The sequence below is a fragment of the Giraffa tippelskirchi genome, chromosome 5 (assembly GCF_054371585.1).
Source record: "Giraffa tippelskirchi isolate mGirTip1 chromosome 5, T2T-mGirTip1v1.2.pri, whole genome shotgun sequence".
Taxonomy (NCBI): domain Eukaryota; kingdom Metazoa; phylum Chordata; class Mammalia; order Artiodactyla; family Giraffidae; genus Giraffa; species Giraffa tippelskirchi.
In genome coordinates, this window is record NC_137279.1 from 15,908,293 (window position 1) to 15,929,452 (window position 21,160).

The 21,160-nt window shown below is 41.1% G+C and overlaps 1 protein-coding gene across 29 annotated transcripts in view; it reads left to right on the plus strand.

Annotated features, from left to right (window-relative positions):
• Positions 1-21,160, plus strand: part of NMNAT2 (nicotinamide nucleotide adenylyltransferase 2) — a 208,432-nt gene that overhangs the window by 34,523 nt on the left and 152,749 nt on the right. For 8 of the 29 annotated variants that reach the window (XM_081492515.1, XM_081492507.1, XM_081492509.1 and 5 more), the window contains 2 exons: positions 11,991-12,086; positions 12,820-12,965. In XM_081492515.1, the coding sequence (XP_081348641.1) occupies positions 12,061-12,086; positions 12,820-12,965 (172 nt within the window). In that variant the 5' untranslated portion in view covers positions 11,991-12,060. Of the gene's footprint in view, positions 1-2,817; positions 2,971-11,990; positions 12,087-12,819; positions 12,966-21,160 lie in introns of all 29 variants that reach the window. The other 21 variants (XM_081492506.1, XM_081492510.1, XM_081492520.1 and 18 more) reach the window with 4 other exon arrangements.

The following is a 21,160-nucleotide window of genomic DNA, read 5'->3' on the forward strand; positions in this document are numbered from 1 at the left end:
TGGATATAGATAGTTCCAGGGTTGGGAAGCTGCCCAATTAAAGATATATATATATATATCTTTCTACTCTGACATCCTTCAGTGTTGAATGTTCATTCTCAGATTTTCATCTCATGGTAACAAAATTGCTGCTGCAGCTCCAACATCACATTTTCATACAGTTTTATTGAACTCCCATCTCTGTTTTTTATCAGAAATAGAAATCATTCCCAGGAGTAAATTGCTCCTCCCACCCCAGCCTAATTTCCCTCATGTATCATTGGCCAGAACTGGGTCACATAGCCACACTAGCTTCCAAGAGAGCTGGGAATGACAGTCTAAAAAAGGAAGAAGAGAATTGGCAAACAACAGTGTCTACCACACACATGAAAGGAAAAGTATCTTTACTACCATCTGTTTCAAAGGCGACCTCCAAGTCTGATGAGCTTTAAAAAAAGTGTCTCAACCACTCTCTTCTTTAACTCTGAAATTTCTTTCTTAAACAACTTTGCAATCTCTATTATCACACTCATTCTGACTAATTAGAAAGAAGATAAATTGAGTTAGTGTTAGTTGCTCATTGTATCCAACTCTTTGCAACTCCGTGAACTGTAGCCTGTCCACAGGATTCTCCAGACAAGAATACTGGAGTGAGTTGCCCGTCCCTTCTCCAGGGGATCTTCCTGACCTAGGGATCAAACCCAGGTCTCTGCACTGCAGGCAGATTCTGATAGTTTGATATAAAAATATAGAATAAGTTTAGTAATTTGAATGTCTATCACTTTAAACAGCCCCTTTTCAGTGAGGACTGGGCTAACCAGAGGCTAAGAGCTAATCCCCCGGAGGAGGCTTTAATGAACGAACACTAAGCGCCTGGGATAAGTGTAGTCTTTGTACCCAAATGGCCTTACCAAGCTTCTTAAGAATTTTTTTTTCTGTACTCCCCCTGCAATCCTGTTTAAGGTGTGCATCTTTTATGTGTGTAGGGTGGAGGAGTAGTTAACCAAGGGAGCAACTGTAGGAAACTTCCCTCATCCCCACAGTTCTGAAATCAGGGCCAGATGCATGCCAGTTACCCAGAGGACTGAGGACGGTCATCCTTTCACCAGATACTGAGGTGTCCTCCGGGCAGAAGGATTAAGTAATAGAACAGCTCCTTGAGATTCCCCTGAATGACTGCTTGTTCATCCTTCCCTCTCCCCTGCCACTTCTGAGTAGCTCTTCGTATGTGACACTGCCCTGGTGGAGACAGCTTTCTCTGTACCCCAAACAAGCCCTCTTGCCTATCTTCCCTTAGAGTAGGACTGACAGAGATGATAGGAAGTATGAGAGCTAAGGGGGGACTGTGTGGAAGGTGGACACAGACATCAGAGGCCCCTGCAAAGAAAGCATCCCATTCACCATGAGTCACGCTGGAGCCCTCAAAGGGTCCTGTCTTTAACGTGACCTTAGAAGCAAAACTTACTCTTACTTTTGCCCCAGTGTCTTTCCCTATGATAAGTCAAGAGAACTCAGTCAGACTTCTAAGCACAAGAATGACTTTATTACAGTATGGGGCCATTAAGCCAAGACTATGTACAAAATACCAAATTCTACCTATCCAGCATAAAAAACTGAGCTCACTTTGCTCCTCAACTCCACTCCCAGGCCACTGGGGCCCTACTTCTCTGGGCTTCGTGACTGGGAAAAAAACAAAGAAAGGCACGTCCTAATACTGCGTAAGGCAAAGGTCTTCATGACTGGGCTCTGCAGCTTTTATATTCAGATTTAAAATAGTATACCAACCATCCTTGAAGTCTGAATTCCTCAATTCCGCCTCTTTCTTAAGCCAAAGTGATTTTTGTAGCCAGCAGCCTCAAGTAGGACACTGGAATTTGGAATCAAGGTTCTGATCGCCTCACTTACTAGCTGTAACCTTGAGGAAGTCACTTAAATTCCCTGAGCCTTGCTTTCTTTCCTCATATGAAAAATCCATAACAGAACCTACAAAAGCTTAGTTCACAGCATCATTTATTACAAGAATCAAATAGAATAATACACACAAAAGCACTGTGAGCTGTAAATGGTTCCACACATGTAAACAATTATTGGATCAAGTTCTTCATAAAAAACTTGATGATTAGTTCTGCTCTGCTGATCCTTCATAGAACCCTAGGGTTCTCTGCTCATTTTTCTCTCTCTTTTCCTGGTCATCATCTTTCATTCTGCTTGATTCATCCTTCCCATCATCTCTCTTCCCCTGCTCGTGAAACACACACACAAACCCTATAATTGTTTCACCCATTGTTCTAATTCCTGTCAATCAATTTATTATTCATTGCATATTTACACTTTCAAAATAACTGCATTTGTATGTAATTTGCTCTTGCCTACACAAAAAGTGGGTACAGTTAGATATGGCATTTAAGGCGATGTGTCAGGTAGGTTTCAATTCAGGAAACAGAAACAACAATAGGTATTTTAAGCAGAAAAGGATTAAAAACAAAGGACTAAGTGCTTACAAAATTCACTGGGAGTGCTAAAGAAGCTGAGTTAGGGGCCATCACATCACTCTAGATTTCAAGGGCACACCATGACAGCTGTAGTCTACAAGAAGCTGTCAAACTGCCCCTCAGCACCCTTGACTTTGCTGACAAGAATTTGCGGACTACTGGATGTGGGTTCTGGCTTCCAACACACATCATCTCTGTCGCTTAGCAGCAAGAGCAGTAATAAGATGGTTTTCACATCACTTTTGCCTTCCAAATCCCACACAGGACATCCCCCTGGTAGAATGTAATTAGCATCCAGAAGTCTTATTGCAAGGGAGTCTAAGAAATGTTATATCTTTCTTTCCAGGCCCTAAAATTCAGGAACATACATACAGGGCTTTGAGGACGGATCTCTACTTCCAGCTGGCAATAACCTGTCCCAGGGAGTGACTCTATTCCTTCCAGAATGAACAATGCAGCCATGGTCTAAAGAGATCTTGAGAGGAGAAGGAAAGAAAAGGTGCACAGATGTTATAGTTAACAGGCTTTACAAATACCTGCTCGGATTTATTTGGGGCAACCCTTTTCTTCATTTTTAAGACATTCAACTCAGAGTAGGAGTTAAAAGTTAACTACAGAGTGGGGCCAGCCATAAGCAAAAAACGTCCCACACTTGTGAAATCAATAGTTTTTGAGCCCTTGCTATGTACCAGACTGTGACGGTCATTGGGGTATAACAGTGAACAAGACAGAGGCTGTTCCTGTTCTTATGGAAGTTTGGGGCAAGTTGGATAATAGAAGCTGATGCTTCTATTGACTACCCAGGTTCAAAGCCTGCCTCCCCTACTTATTAGCTGTGTGAACTTGGGCAGGTTACTTGTCTAAGTCTCAGTTACCTCATCTGTAAGGTATAATCAAAGAACCTACTTAACTGAGATTCCGTGAAAATTAAGTGGTATAATGAATGCAGAGTGCTAAGCATACTATCTGGTACATGGTGGGGTCCGAATAAACATTGGTGAAGAAGGTGAGGAAATCATAAGGCAGTCATAATGCAGGACACAGGGATAATGCTGTGGTACAAGAAAAACAACACCTGTGAGGAGAGGCGTTCACTCACACCTATGGGGCTCACAGAAGGCTCTGGAAGTAGATTAAGTAGATTCAAGTTTGCATCTACTGGCTAAGAGAGGGCATGCTACATTTGAAGCCTAAAAGCAGTTCCGTATGGCTGGAGTAAAGAGAATAGGGTGTGGAGAGGGGGCAATTAGGAGCCGGATCCTGAGAGGACTTGTTAGATGTTTAAGACTTTGGATAGTATTCTGAGGCTCATGGGAAGCCACTGACGGAGTCAAAGCTAGAGAGTGATACGGTTTGATTTATATTTTAGAGAAATATCCCTTTGGCTGGAATAGGAAAGATGGCTTAGGGAAGGGAAAGATTACTGGCAGGAAGTCCAGCCAGAATTCTTTGGTAATTAAAGAGAAAGAGAGAGAAAGGTGGCCTGAAGCTGAAAAGTAGCAGAAAGATAAAGAAAAATGGAACAATTCTGGAGATATTTAGAAAGTAATTGGCTGGAAAGTGAGATATACAGTTTTTTTCCTCACTACCCTACTTCTTCCTTTGTCTTGCTTTATTCATTTCTTTGTTCATTTAAATTGAGAAACAAGGGATTCCCTGGTGGTCCAGTGGCTAAGACTGCATGCTCCCAAAGCAGGGAGCCCAGGTTCGATCCCCGGTCAAGGAACTAGATCCCATACACCACAACTACAAAATCCCACATGCCGCAGCGAACAGTGAAGATGCCATGTGCCACAACTAAGACTGGGCACAGCCAAATCAAAAAAATCAAATTGGGAAACAAAAATTCTTTAGCAAACTTATATTCTTAGATGACAGATGAGTTCTGTAACAGTGGTCTCCATGTGCAGATAACCCATGCTAGTTATTTAACATAGGAGACATTAGTATTGAAAATTTAGGGCATGGAAAAAAAAAGAGGGAATGGGGCCTGTATTTGCATTTGGCTTTGGCTTTGGTGACCCTCATATTCTACAGCATAGTTTAGTGAACACCATCCATTCTCATGTTAGGATAGTCTTTTTTTTTTTTTTTTAAGTAAAATATAAAGGGGAATTCCCTGGCGGTGCAGTGGTTAAGGCTTCATGCATTCACTGCCAAGGGCCAGATTCAGCCCCTGGTCGGGGAACTAAGATCCCACAAGCCGCATGGAGCGTCCAAAATAATAATAACAATGAGATATAATTGACATATAACATTATTTTAGGGATTTCCCTGGTGGTCCAGTGGTTAGGGCTTTGTGCTTCCACTGCAGGGGGTGCGAGTTTGATCCCTGGTTGGGGAACTAAGATCCTATAAAGACAACAACAGACTGAAAAAACACATTGTAGTCGTTTCAGCTGTACAACATAATGATTTGATTATATGTATGTATTGCAAAATGATCACAGTAAGTCTAGTTAACATCTGTCCCCATACATAGTTACAAAAAAATTTTTTTCTTTTGATGAGAACAGTTGAGATGTACTCTCCCAGCAGCTTTCAAATACGCAATACATTATTGTTAACTATAGTTACCATGCTGTTCGTCACATCCCAGGATGATCTTTAACCTGAGCTACATCTCTAGAGCCATCATAGAGGTAATAAAAAGTATCGTGTCGCACCATCTTTGTCATTCGTTGTCTAGTTCTTACACCTGTTTTTCCTGGGGGAGTTTAATTTTGGGGTGTTTGGGATATTAGAAGTGGAACCTCCAGTTGTTTTCTACATCTCCTAAATTTGAGAAATGATGGGATTGAAATTCTGGGTTATATCTGACTTAACCAAATTGTGAGGTATTGATGTAATGGAAAAAATATTTTATATTTTAAGTCCTCTGTCCTTTATTTAATGCTCCCTTGAGCCAAATGTGTTTTCCATTTGGGTGACTTAAAGGAGGGAGGCAGAGATAGTCTCAGATGTCATTTCAGGGAATTATTTTACTTCTTAATCAATTATACTTCTTGCTAAGTCTGTTGGAACTGATTTTCCTATCTCCCATTTCTCTTGGGAAAACTTTATGATAAGTAGTGAAATCTTTGGTCTCAAGATGAAAGCAGTGATTTGTATGTGCCCCTCACCCCATTATCTGAAAGAAGCCATGATAAATAAAGCAGCAAATTTCTGAATTAGTTGAAGAAATTTTTTTATTGTTAATGGCAGACAATGCTTATTGGTTATAAAGACCCATGTACATTTTTTTTCTTTCACTGTAGTGCCAGAAGAATTGGTATATTTATAATTGATAATCAGGTTTTAAAATTTGGAAATATCTTTTTCTTTTTGAAACATGATTAGAATAATTAGAGAAATTATAAGTCTGACTAAGAGTCTAGGGATTTAGAGCTGGAGAAAGGGGGATCTTAATCTTTAGGATATTTTTCACCCCAAAGATATAAAAATATTTGCTTGTAAGGAAAATGAAAAAATAAAACCAGTCACTTTACCTGTATCCCTGAAGATGTTTATCTTGAAGAGAAGTGGAGAAAGCAGAGAGAACTATACCAATGTAGAGAAGTGAAGAGAATCCCAAGGAGTCATGGTTTTCTCAGAATAATATTTTTTTTCTCATAATCATATTTTTACCAAGAAACATGAAATAAATATTCAATATCTGACATGATCCCAGGAACTAGGGAGCTACATTTGTGTGTGTGACTTTGTGCACTTCCTATAAAGGATGATTCCTAATATTACTTAGGAACCCAGCTTCATAAACATGGAATCGTTTTACCCTGATTTGTGATGTAAGTGTGTAAAAACAAAAAGTGTTAAGTCACGTCCAACTCTTTGGGACCCCATGAACTGTAGCCTGCCTCTGTCCATGGAATTCTCCAGGCATAAATACTGGAGTGGGTTGCCATTCCTTTACTCTAGGGATCTTTCCAACCCAGGGGTTGAACCCGGGTCTCCTGCATCACAGGCAGATTCTTTATCATCTGAGCCACCATGGATGATTAACCCAGACTAAGTAAATAGGGTGATAAGTGAGCATACATACCCACTCTGCTAGACTTCACATATGCGCATTTCAAATCAGACCCAATAGACACTTTAGCTTGCACATCAGAATAGATATTTATTGCAAGGAACATTCTGGGTTGGACTATCTGCCTTGAGCCTTTTGGAAACTGTACTGGCTGGAGCGGATTGCAAGGTTTAGGCTGTAGGAGAATGACTCAGGTTCTTTTTCAGCCTAAAGCAATTACCCAGCTGTTGGAAAGTTGAAATATTGAACCAAATTATATTATCTAAGTTAAAATAAACACCCTTGAGAACAGATCATGATATATATTAAGGTACATGTATTATGCAAGGATTGACATTCCTATTAATATTTCTATATCTTGTGCACCAGCCTTGGAATCTTCCCTGAGAATAAGTTTGTTGTTAGTATGTTTTTTGGTATTTGTTTTCATTGGTTGATATAGATATATATATATATGCTATTAGCACATTCCCAAAGTCACTACCCTGTAATATTGGAACTCTCAGAAACACCCTTGATAAAGTCATCAACAGAATAATTAAATGCTCAAAAACAATAGGTATTTTGTATATAACAGCTACGGAGTTTGGCCTAAAGCTGATGATATGCTTTAAAAAAAAAAAACAGTTCATTTATTCTCACCTGGTCTTATTTAAACCATATAGAACCCCTGTAAATACACAGGACATGTATTATAGTACAGCAGTCCCCCCTTATCAATGGGGAGATATGTACCAAGACTCCCAGTGGATGCCTGAAACTGAGGATAGTACTGAATCCTATATATACTATATTTTACCCTATATGTAAATACCTGTGATAAAATTTAATTTATAAATTAGGCACAGTAAGATTAACAACAACAATAACATAGAACTGCTACAGCAATATACTGTAATAAAAATTATGTGAATGTGGTCCCTCTCTCAAAAATTTCTTCTTGTACTATATTACCCTTCTTGTGATGATCTGAGATAATGAAACACATGATGAGATGAAGTGAGGTGAATGACATAGCATTAGGCTACTATTGACATTCTGAGGATTTTTCCAAAGGATTGTCTGCTTTGGATCATCCAGCTGTGACAATGTTTGGATGTCAGGAACAGATTTTGTTGGTGGTTGGGGGTCCCAGAAAGATGGAGCCAGAGGGCACAAGATTTCATCCTGCTAATCAAAACAGCATGTAACTTAAAACTTATGAATTGCTTATCTCTGGAATTTTCCATTTAATATTTTCAGACCAACATTGACCATAAGTAGCTGAAACCAGGGATGAGGGTGGACCACTGTATCACCAGTCTTAGCAGTAAATGACCCAAAGCCAGACAATTGGCAAGTAGCAGAACCAAGATTTGTTTTCAGTGTTTTTCTGTTTCAGTTCCAGAGCCCTCTTTGGGGATACACAAATTAGAGTTCAGCAACAAAGAAAATTACAAGAGTCAATTAGAATCACAACCAATTAATCTAATCTATAGAATTTAAACTATGCCTTAAAACATAACCTACAAGACTGAAACATTTATTGCATTGTATTACAAATTCACGTTTCATTGTTACTCTCTGAGCACTGAGCTGATAAAAAGACTTCTGTATTTAATTCATCAGTGAATATTTATTGACCACTGTTCTGTGTGGGAATATTGAATTAGACATTTTTTTCTTTCTTTTTATTAAAATTAACTTGTAGAGTGAGTGCCCAGTCATTCCAGCAAGTATTTTGTTGCCTACTTTTCCATTTTTCCTCTATAAAGGAGGGGAAAGCCTGAAGACTTGGTAAGGCAATTCTCTGTTCTTCAAACTGTAAGTTCCTTTCTCTCATTTATAAAATGGGTATCACTTATTGACCATCTACTACATGCTAGGTATTCTACATACATTACTGGTAACCTTCACATCTCTGTGGCTTGGTGTGGGTATAGTCATCCTCATTTTTGTGAATGTATAAAAATGTCCAGACATACCTCAGATATATTGCAAGTTTGGTTCTAGACTACCACAATAAAGGAATATGGCAATAAAGTGAGTCAAATGAATTTTTTTTGGTTTCCCAAAGCATATAAAATTCATGTTTACACTGTACTATGGTCAGTTAGGGCTTCCCTGGTGGCTCAGATGGTAAAGCGTCTGCCCGCAATGCCGGAGACCCGGGTTCAGTCCCTGGGTCGGGAAGATCCCTAGAGAAGGAAATGACAACCCACTCCAGTACTCTTGCCTGGAAAATTCCATGGACTGAGGAACCTGAGTGGGCAACAGTCCATGGGATCTCAAAGAGTCGGACACGACTGAGCGACTTCACTTTCACTTTCACATGGTCAGTTAACTTTGAAATTGCATTATGTCTTAAAAAATATACATGCCTTAATTTTTAAAAAAATGCTTTTTTTGGCTTAAAAAATGATAGCTATCATCTCTGCCTTCAGCAAGTCATAAAGTTTTTGCTGATGGAGGTTCTTGGATGCTTGATCACCACTGATCAAGGTGGTGATTGCTGAGACTGGGGTGGCTCTGGCAACTTTTTGAAATAAGACAGCAATGGAGTTTGCTACATCAGTTGACCCTTCCTTTCACCTGAACACTTACAGGCCACTGGAGGGTTATTAATTGGCCTAATTTCAATATCACTGTGTCTCAGGAAATAAGGAGGCCTGAGGAGAGGGAGGGAGATGAGCATTCAGAACATAGATTTTTCAATTAAGTTTGCCGTCTTACATGGTGTGGTTCATAGTGCTCCTAAACAATTACCATAGACAACTGATTGCACAACACTGTAATAAGTATAATAATAATGAAAAAGCTTGATATATGGTGACACAGAGACCCAAAGCAAGCAAATGCTGTTGGAAAAAACAGTATGGGTACACATGCTTAACTCAGGGTTACCACAGACTTTCAATCTGAAGAAGAAACAGTATCTGTGAAGTTCAACAAAGCAAGGTATGCCTGTATAGCACAGCAGTGAAAGAAGCGAGACAGCCTTGGATCAACAGCAGGGCCTTCAATCAAAACTACCTGGGATTGAATCTGGCTCCATACTTACTCCGACCAGTTATTTCATTTCTGTCTTCTCCCTTATGCGCATCTCTAAAATTGGATAAAATTATTTGAACTCATAGAATTTTGGTGTTAAATGAATTAATGTCTGTAAATGACTTACAATGCCAGTGCTTCTGTTGATAGTGAATGTTAGCTATTCATTTGGTGTATCCTGGAGCTGAATCTGAGCACCTCTTTTTCTTCTTTTTATGTATATCTGTTACTCCCAAAGTGACCTCATTTACTCCTATGGTTTTAAATATAAAACTGTACTGATGACTCCAAAATTTATAATTCCTACCAAAATGATACTTTTCAAGTGTAAGTCATCTCATATCACTTCTCCATTCAAAACCCTCCAGTGACTTCTTATCTCTGAAAAAGCCAAAGCCCTAACAGGGGCCTGTAAGGCCCTATCTGATCTGTCCTACTTTTCCAATCTGTCTCCCACCATTTTCCACTCACTTTCTTTTCTCCAGCCATACAGGTGTGCTTGTTGAAGACTCCCAAACACTCTTGCTCCTCAGGCTCTTTGCATTGGGCTTCCCTTGTGGCTCAGCTGGTAAAGAATCACCTGCAATGTGGGAGACCTGGGTTCAGTCCCTAGCTGGGAAGATCCCCCGGAGAAGGGAATGGCTACTTCCCTTCCATGGAATTCCATGGACTGTATAGTCCATGGGGTCCAAAAGAGTTGGACACCACTGAGCGACTTTCACTTTCACTTTCTTTCAGGTTATATTCTTCCCCAGACAGTCAAATGACACATTCCTTCACTTCTTTCAGGTCTTTGCTCAGATCCCATCTTACTGGAGAGGCCATCTATGACCACTTAAATAAAGGAGGATTTCCCTTTCTTTTTCTTCTCACCTAGCTTTTTTTTTTTCCCATTGTGATGTCTGTTGTCATTGTTGTTCTTCAGTTGCTAAGTTGTGTTCCACGTTTTGCGACCCCATTGACTGTAGCCTGCCAGGATCCTCTGTCCATACGGTTTCCAAGGCAAGAATACTGGAGTGGGTTGCCATTTCCTTTTCCAGGGGATCTTCCCAACCTAGGGATCGAACCTGCATCTCCTGCATCGGCAGGCAGATTCTTTACCACCAGAGAAGCCTATGGTATCTATTACCATTATGTTTATTTTGTTTTTGTAATGATCTGTTTTGCCCTCTAGAATGTGAGCTATATTAAAGCAGGAACTTTGGTTTGTTCACAGCTCCTAAATCAAGTGCCTGGCACATGGTAGACATTCAATAAATATTTGTCATCCAGCTAGTAAGTATCAGAGTTTCATACCCAAGTCAGGCTCCCCTAAATATCTCCTGCTTGTCTACCGCAGTATTCTGCATCCCATATCAGGAAAGATACAAAACCATTAAAATATTCATCAATTCTGATACCTGTATGTAAACTAGAAATTTTATGCATATTAGGATTGATATGCTGTTCAGCAAATATTTACTGTACACCACAAATACATGCTCCTAAATAAGAAACAATGACCAACCCACTAAAACAGGTAGAAATTTACCTAAGAATCTAGAAGCCCAAGAAAGGTAAATATTTGTACTTATGTATCTCTAAGTTCAGAATTATTACATGCAACTAAAACTAATACAATGGTATGTGTCAATTATATCTCAATTTTTTAATGCCATTTTTAAAAAATCTCGAGTTATTAGGTCTATTTTTTGTATCAGACCAGAACACTTGGTCATTCCTGAAACTTTCTTTCCCCATCTTTCTCATTCTCTGTCCACTCATTTACTTAAGCTAAATTTCTAGACACTTTTCTAAATTGTTCTTTCTCCCTTCCTTGACATCTAGTTCATTTTCAAAGGTTGTAAACTTTACCAACAAAACGTATCCCGAGACCATTTTCTTTTCATCAGCTTTACCTCTATAAAACCTAGGCCAAGGACAACTCCACCTGCCAAACTACCAGCGGGATTTCCTAAGTGCTTTCCTTGTCTCCCCATTTACCACTGAGAAGCCAGAGTGATCTTATAAAAATGTAAATTACTTGTCACTTCTCTGCCTAATGGCTTCAGTGGTTTCCTTTTGTTATTGCTCTCTAAGTTATTTCTCTTAGATAAGCATCCAAACCCTACCCTAGCCTACAAGCCCTACTTGATTTGGTCCTAATCACCAGTCCAATCTTCTCTCTTAGCATTTTCCCCGTTATTCATACACTCAAGTCTCTCTGGCCTTTCATTTCTAGGAGGACAATGAACCCCTCCTTGCCCCAGAATATTTGTACTAGCAACTCCTTGTCATTTAGGTCACAGTATAAATTTCACCACCCCAGAGAGGCCTTCCCTAACTTCTTCATTTCAATCAGTCCCCTCTCTTCCATTCACCCTTTGTTCTGTCAGAGAGTGAATTGCATTCACTTATTGTGCATGGCACAATCAACATCTAATATTTTCCTTCTCTGTTTATTGTCTCTCTCCTTCCAGTAGAATGTAAACTTCATGAAGACTGAGACTTTGCTTTATCAACAGAGTTTATATCGGAGCCTAACACATCATGGGCACTCAAACACTTATGAATGGGTAAATCTTTGTCTGAATTTTGATAGCTTATGTAAGATTACAGTAGTTTTTAACACAGCTTTAGTAACTCTGTGACATCCATGTTCTCATTGCTTCAATGCACAAAAAGAGCAGTATGCCAGGAGAAGGATTCGGCTTCCTCCTCCTATATCTTTGCAACCACTTGATCAAGCTCTGGACTCAGTTCATTAGTTCAAAACCATGAGATAAGGGGGGAAAGACAGGCAGAAATGAATACTCCCCAATTGAGCAATTGTCATTTCTCACTTAAAATTTTGAGGGGGAGAGAAAGAAAACAGTTCTTAAAATCAAACACTTTTGAAGCTGGAAATGTTAGAGAAAGTTGATGTCGACAGAAAAAAAGTGTTAGATTAGGGGAGGAGCACTAATTCAGAAGGAGATAAGAGAAAGGGCTCACATCATGCTGATCGTTGCTTGTTGGAGTGTTCAAGGTTGGGCTTGGGTACCACATCTTGATTTGTAGATAAACACTAGGAAAGAGAGGGTGAGCTGGGGTGGGGTGAGAGAAAGAGAGGAGACGGAGACCAGCTCCAGAGACGCGAAAGAAGCTAGAAGGATAGGAGAACGGAGCATATACAAAAGCAGCCTCGGATCTTGCCGGAGCTGCAAGCGTTAAAGGGAGGCGGGGAGTGACGCGGTTTGCGTCTGGAGCGGCTCCTCGGAGTCCACAGCATCCACCGCCGGAGCCTCGCCTTCCTTTCTCCCTCTGCAGACACATCGAGACACAAAAAGAGAGGCGACCCCTGGGCCAGCGCGAGGGACCCGCCCGCGCCATGACCGAGACCACCAAGACTCACGTCATCTTGCTCGCCTGCGGCAGCTTCAATCCCATCACCAAAGGACACATTCAGATGTTCGGTGAGTCCTCCCGCCCACCCCCAGAGACTGCTTCCGCCTCTCTCCTTTCCCCGGCACCTGTGTTTTCCAGGGCGTGTGACGGTTTGGCGAGTGCCCATCCGGAGGGGTGTGCTGGCTGATCCAGCTGGTGGGATGTCAGCCCCTCTATCCTGGGCTCCCGGGAGGGGATGTCAACTGCTCTTCCGAGGCGTCACTCGCTCCGGCCAGACCCAGCTTGCTGGGGGGCCATGGGGTGGGGGAGGGGAGGGGCCGGAGGCGAGTGTTGTTTTGGGTTGGGTGGGAGGTCGAGGTTTGAGGGCTGGGGTGCGGTGGTTGGTTTGGCGACTTGGCGAATGAGGATCCGGATGGGGGCAGAGGCTGGGGCGCGGAGAAGGGAGAAGGGGGTCGGAGATAACGTGCTATTTGTTTAGGTTGGGCTGAAAGCTCGAAGGAGTTAATGATGTATAGGCTTCGGAGACACAAACACACACACAACACACCAGGAACTGGGTTGGGCTCAAGGAGATTCGTTTAGGTTTGGCTGATGGTTTGGGGGGCGGCCCGAGGCAAATGTTTGAGGGTTGTGGACCGTGTATTGCCCGCGCGAGGCGGATGGCTTAGTGAATGTGGAGGTGGGGGGACAGGGGGCGGGGGCCTGGGCTCCGCTGCCGGGACCTGTCGCCTAGGAAGGGGAGGAGGCGGGGCGGTCGCTGCGGGCGGCCCTCTGCGAGCCGGTGTTGAAGGATGGGGCCCAAGTTGGCTGAGGCTCTGCCCAGGGCGGTGATGGCACCCGCAAGGCTTGCGGCGTGCGAGTGTGTGTATGAGTGTGTGTGTGTGTGTGTGTGTGTGTGTGTGTGTGTGTGTGTGTGTGTGTGTGTGTGTGTGTGTGTGTGTGTGTGTGTTGGGGCGGGGGGAGGGGGCATCGTCGCGCGTTTTTTTTTTTTTTTTTCTGAGGCTTTGGGGCGAAGAGAGAGACGGAGCGAGCCGGGGCTCCTGGCTGCTGTGTTGGGATTCAGAAGTGGCGAGGGAAAGGTGATCCTTGACCGGGGGCGGTCTCGGGCCACCGATGCTGCTCCGGTGCTGGTGCCGGAGGATCCGAAGGCGCAGGGGCGTGCGCGTTTAGACCCCGTGGAAGGGACGCGGAGGTCACTGTAGAAGCAGGGATTGAGAAGTTACAAGTTGGGGTGCTTTTTTTCTGGCACTGAGGGAAAAAGAGGAAAGCAAGTGGGCCCGTGTGGATGAGTGAAGGATTGGAGGCCTCAACCCGGCCGGCCAGCGAGGCGCTGTCCGGAGACGGTGGTGCTGAAACGCAGGGCGCTCCGGAGCTGCCCGCGGGCACACGTGTTTACCCCGAGCCTGAGGAATGCGTGGGCCCTCCTAAGGGCTGTTTAATGAAAGCCAGTATGTATCGGTAAAGACAGGGCAAGGTGGCTTCGAAGAAAAATATTCCTCTCTTAAACCTAACAGGTGAGTTGAACTGGGCACCCTTAACTCATGCGCATCGGAAAGGCACATTCATAGGATCCAAGGAGGGAGACTGAGGTAGCCATCCCTTCCTCACCGCGTACCTTCACTTTTAAAAGCGTTGGGTCAGGAGCTGGTGCCAACTACCTATTAAAGACTGTTGTTCAAGCATGAGGGTAGAGCAGAGCATGTCATCAGCCTTCTAAGAGAGTATCAGTGCCCTGGGAACACTCTCTTTTCACCTTCTTTTGATTTTGGTGTCTTCACCCCTGTCCTCTGTGAGTCTTTCCTCTAGCCATATTATGTTGCTATACTTTATTCCTCTCAGTTACCCAGAGAGGGAGGGACTTTCCTGTGGAATTCCGTGGCTCTAGAAATCTTTAGTGAGCCAGCAGGTACTCTCCCTTTCTTCCTGGAGCCAAGGATGTACTTAATTCCACTTGTTTTGTATTGCAAGAGGGGCAGATTTAGATTGAGAACAAAGGATTTTGCCTTGAGGCTTTGTTAAGTTGCTGCTGACCTGCCAGCTCTCCATGACTTTAGAGGAGAGAATATAAGGAAATAAATATGGATTATAGCAGAGAGTTTTAGACTTTTTGACAGTAGTGATTTTTGCTTGCCAGTGGAACTGAGGAAGAGGAGAGAATATCTGTCAACAAAGCCTTTTGAGTGTCCATTATGTGTAGTCCAGAGAGCAACATGAAAGAGGATATGGTGTGCCCACTGTGGCTTTAAGGAGCTTATAACCTAATGAAGGATTTAGCACATATACATTGAAAAGGGAACAAGAACCCAAAGTACATATTAAGCTATTTTTTTTATAGAATCTCTTATGGGAATCTTTGAGCTAGTGATAAGTTTTGTTAATTTATTTTTGTAAAGCAGCTTCTGATTTACAAAGCATTTTCATTGTGTATGTCTCTTATTCCTAGTAAGAAGCTTATAAGAAAGGCATCACTATCTACATTTTACAAACAAGAAACTGATGTTCAGAGACCAAGTGGCTTTCTTAAGTAGCTTAAGTGACATGGAGAGTGGGTGGCGGAAATGAGATTTGAACTCCACATTTCTGATTCCTCTTGAATAGGCCTTCGCATTGTACCAAAAGCAGAAAGAAGCACTCACTAATCTTCTCATGAACTCTATTTTCTTCAAGCATATACTAACAGAGATTAGAATTAAATTTGCCATCAACTAAGTAAGTTTCCTAAATATGCATTTCCTTAAGAGCTCTTCCTCATTTCTAGAGAAACCAATCATCCATGATCTGTTTTCTCCTTTTAAATGACTTAAAAAAATTTTCCCCCAACAATACAGAATTAATTAATGAAATAAAATTATCAAACTCTTTAAAGATTCTTAAAATTAGTAATAGAAAAACTTTTAAAGACCCAAACAAGGACTTCCCTGGTGGTCCAGTGACTAAGACCCTGCCATCCCAATGCAGGGTGCCTGGATTCCATCCCTGGTCAGAGAACTAGATCCCATGTACTGCAGCTGAGTTCACATGCTGCAACTAAAAGAACCTGCATGCCCCAATGAAGATCAAAAATCCCACATGCTGCAAATAAGACCTGCCACAGTCAAATAAAAAAAGATTCCCCCATGGCTCAGTGGTAAAAAAAAAAAAAAAAAAAATCCCCCTGCAGTACACAAGACATGGCAAGAGCCTCAACAGGAGCCACAGGTTCGATCCCTGGGTCAGGAAGATGCCTTGGAGGAGAGCATGGCAACCCACTCCAGTATTCTTGCCTGGGAAATCCCATGGACAGAGGGCTACAGTCTGTGGGGTTGCAAAAGAATCAGATATGGCTGAGAAACTAAACAACAGCAAAAAATAAATTAATTAAAGACCCAAATAGGACTTTGAAATTAGACACCTTTTATAGAGCTCCTATATTTTGAAATCCAATTGCTCACCAAAGAAAAAAGAGACTGTAAACAAAAAAAAGTGACATTCAGGACTAAAAACTCACTCTTCATCTCTGTAAAGTAGTACTTGTATAGTTCTCAATATTTGTAAAATATTTCAGAATGAACTTGTCCTTTGATTCTGAAAAGGGAGTTGATATTATTCTTGTTTATGACTATGGAAACATGTAAGAAAAGATCAGTATTTGTGATAGAGATATTTGACACCTGTATACTTAACTGTAACTAAAATGCTTTCAGGGATGAATAAAAGTTTTTGGCAAAGTAGACCCATAAACCGATGATGTCTTATTTCATGTCTGCCTTAATACATACAAAAATAACATGAGGCTAGAAAGTCTGTCTTTTTCTTTTTAACCTGTAAATTCTTAGTTATTAAGCATGAGAGATTATATTTCAGTAAAACTTTCTTTGCATTTGTATTGCCATGTTTGTCAATAAATATACCAGTGGGGAGATCTCTGGGTCAGGAAGATCCCCTGGAGGAGGCAACGGCAACCCACTCCAGTATTCTTGCCTGGAGAATCCCCATGGACAGAGGAGCCTGGCAGCCTAGAGCCCATGGGGTTGCAAAGAGTTGGACATGACTGAAGTGACTTGGCACACACGCATGCATGCATGCTAGTGGGAGATCAGATAGTAAGTTTAAACAGAAAAGTAAGAAAGGACTGATCAGATTAACTTCTGCATGAAAGGTGAAGGAATTGAGGGACTTGATCACAGCAGAAATGTGTCCTGTTTTTTTGATGAGTGCAAAATAACTGGATTTTCCAGTTTCTCTGCTTCAAAATATTTTTGAATTGAACAGTTGGGTTTTTTGAAAAGAGACATAGTCCAATTCTGTTTCTCTTGAAAGCTAATGAAGAGGGCTTTCTACTTGGCTGTGAAACTGGAATTGCAGCCCCTATTACTACAACTAGAATCATAAGAAAAATGAATTTGAGTTGCTACCAATATATAGAGAACAATCTAAAATCAAGAAATTGTATACTGTGTTTGAAATGCATATTTTAAAAAAGTTCATTAAGCAGTGTGGCTCATTAAGTGATGCTTTTGCACCATTATTTGATACCACCCTGTAAGTTACATTGGATAGTGTTATCATCACTTTTTTATAAACAACAAAGCAGAGGAACAGGTGTAAGTCATTTGTTCACAATCATAAAGCAAAAGTCAAATAGAATCAGTTTCCCGATATACAGACTCTGTATCTTACCAAAGATGCTTTTTTATTCCTTTAATCACAAACAGCCTTAATGAAAAGAGGAGCCACTGAACTTAGTTATCAACAAAGGGTAATGAGAACTTTATAAATTGTTTTCCTTTGCAACACAGACCACCAACAAAATATATTCAATAAAGATAACTGTTCCCAATATCTTATGCTTATAATAAGGAAAAAATGAAAGTGAAAGTCTGTCAGTCATGTTAGACTCTTTGCGACCCCATGAACTGTAGTCTGCCAGGCTCCTCTGTCCATGGAATTCTCCAAGCCAGGATACTGGAGTGGGTAGCTGTTTCCTTCTCCAAGGAATCTTCCCAACCCAGGGATCAAACCCAAGTCTCCCACATTGCAGGCGGATTCTTTACCGTCTGAGCCACCAGGGAAGTCTTATAATGAGGACAAGTTATTTCTCTTCTCACTGTTTGTGTATTGTCCATTTAACTATGTGGCTGGAACTCTCTTCCACCACTTCTCCTCCTTCTCCACTCTTCTGTTTCCACAGCTAGCTCCTACTCATCCTTCAGATTTTAGCTTCAACAGAACTTCCTCAGGGAACCTCCACTGACTCCTATATTAAGTATGGTTACCTGACATTTGATCCTGCATAACTTATATTTTCCATGTCATAACTCTAATCTTGTTGTTTGTTTCATGACTATTTCCCATGCTAGACAATAAGCTTTATTGTGACAGAAACTATGCTTGGTTTAATTATTGATTTACTTACTAGTACCTAACATGGAATAGGCTTTCCATAATATGGGGTTGGGGCTTCTCTGGTAGCTCAGCTGGTAAAGAATCCACCTGCAATGCAGGTGACCCCAGTTCGATTCCTGGGTCAGGAAGTTACCCTAGAGAAGGGATAGGCTACCCACTCCAGTATTCTTGGGCTTCCCTGGAGGCTCAGACAATAAAGAATCCGCCTGCACTGTGGGAGACCTGGGTTTGATCGCTGGTTTAGGAAGATCCCCTGGAGGAAGGCATGGCAACCCACTCCAGTATTCTTGCCTGGAGAATCCCCATGGACAGAGGAGCCTGGAGGGCTAGAGTCCATGAGGTCCCAAAGAGTCAGACACAATTGAGCAACTAAGCACAGCACAGCTGCGTATGGGGTTGTCCAGAAAGTTCGTTCGAGTTTTTGTATGATGTTCCAGAAAAACCTGAACAAACTCTTTGGCCAACCCAACAGTATAATATAATAACAGTTGCAAATAGCAAGTCTTTGTTTCATAATAGTTGTTGAATAAAAAAAAAATTAATGTGTAGAATGCTGTTCCTGGTGGAGGAATCAATCATGCATAAGGGCTGGGGTGATGAGATAGAGAGCCATGACATATTAGAACTAAAGAAAGCTCAGGAGGATTCAAGAAGGAGGGGAGTAAGAGATGAGACTGGAAAGTTAGGTGCAATTCTGATCAATCATGAAGACTTTAAGTCCTATTAAAGAATTTAAAGTTTATGCCAATGGCAAATATTGCATTTTTTAAGAAAAGGAATGTCATAATCATATTCATAAAATTGTGATTTAATTGAATTTTGAATATAAATTGGTGAAGGGAAAGGATGGAGATGTGGGGACCAGCTGGGAACCTATTTCAGCAGTATAGCTTCAAGTCAGAAAAGACTATTACCTTGCCCAGGTTGGTGGCCTTTGGGACGGCGAATGAGTGTGTATTTAAAAATATTTAGAAGGTAAAATATCCTTATTTTGTGATTTGATGGGTAGGTGATGACAAAATAGTCTAGTGTAATTGGCAGGTTTCCATCCAAGGTGGATGAATAAAGAACATTGGAAAAGAAGCAGGTTTGGGCTTGGTGAGGAAAGTGAAGATTCATATTTCCTACTCTAAAATTTTGGGAATATGCATTCTAACCAAGTATTAATACTAATGCCAAAGAAAGTGCAAGTTACTCAGTCGTGTCCGACTCTTTGCAACCCTGTGGACTGTAACCTGCCAACCTCCTCTGTCCTTGGAATCTCCAGGCAAGAATACTGGAGTGGGTTGCCATTCCCTTCTTCAGGGAATCTTGCTAACTGAGGGATTGAGCCTGGGTTTCCTGCATTGTAGGCAGATTTCTTTACTGTCTAAGCCACCAGGGAAACCTAATACAAAAGAAGGAAATACCTAAATTCAAAGGCTCTTTGTAGCCTGGGACATCTGAAACTTCAAATGAAAATTCCCAGTAGGTTCCATTTGGATTATTCAAAGCTCTTCATTCAAAACATATATCGAAATTCATTAAGATTATGGAAATAAAGAGATAAATAGTTTGCTAGCTTTTTTATAACCCTAAAGTTGACTCTTTTGTAATGTTGAGGCTGTGAAACTGAAAACAGTTCATGCAGTTCAAAAGGCCATTCCAAAATTTGCCCATCATTGTGATGAGAGTTGTAATAATATAAGGCTGACCAAAAATCTCATTCAGGTTTTTCCATACAATGTTACTAAAAACCCAAGCAAACTTTTTGGCCAACCCAATACATTTAGGTGGATGCTTGGAAATTCTAATTCACTGATCAGTTGAAGGTTCAATAATGGAAACTCATGCATCACTCATGCTAGTTTCATCGGCAAGGGCTGTGCCTGCTCATGACATGAGAATAATGGCTGAAAAAAATGTAGATATTTTTGCCTACATGAACAAGTTTACTTTCTCCTACTGAACTGATTGACTGAACCCCGAGTGGACATAATTATGCTAGTTATGATAGGCACCTCTCCCATCTAGAACACATCTCAAACCAAGGAGCAGGATATAACCAAGAAGGGTGATGTGCTAAAAATTTTGAAATGAAGAAATATTAATTTTCAGTTTCTCTTTTCATTTTCCTTGATCTTATTCTACATATCCAAATGATTATGCTTGGAACCATCAGAATTAAGAGGTTTCTATGACTTTTAGTTTGCATTACTGCTTAGTAGGAACATCCTTTAAAATGTTGCAAGTCTCAAGAGAAACACTTCTACACAAATTTCCAATTTTAGACCAAGTCAAATGAACAGCCTAAAGTGCGGAGGCAAACTCAACTGGAAACGTACCCTGTTAACCCTCAAGTCTGGATCTCCCTCTGCTTTAGAGAGATCCTCAGACATGAGAGGAAAATGCAAAACTAGGTGGATAATCTCTATTTTCTGTTATTTTTCTGTTGATAGGCAATAATTGTGAAAGGAAACTACACATGACCAGGAAAGAGAATGAAAACCCCATTTTGCAAGTGTTTCTTTAAAAAGATTCAAATCTAAATTTTATAATATCATTGTCCTCTTAGCTACTAATACAGTGTTGTATGTGTAGTGGATACTTAATCAATATTTAATGATATTATGAAATACATACTTTCTAGTAGAGTTCTCATTCATTTTTAAAGTGTTCAAATCATCCTGAATTGCTCAAGAAAGATTCTACAGAACAAAGGAATGCATTAATTTTTTCTTTAATTTTTGGCCACGCCCCACAGCATGTGGGACCTTAGTCCCTACCTAACCAGGGATCAGACCCACACTCCCTGCATTAGAAGGTGGAGTCTTAACCACTGGACTGCTGGGGAAGTGCCTAAATATATTTTTAACACTGGTTTAAGAAAAATGCTCAG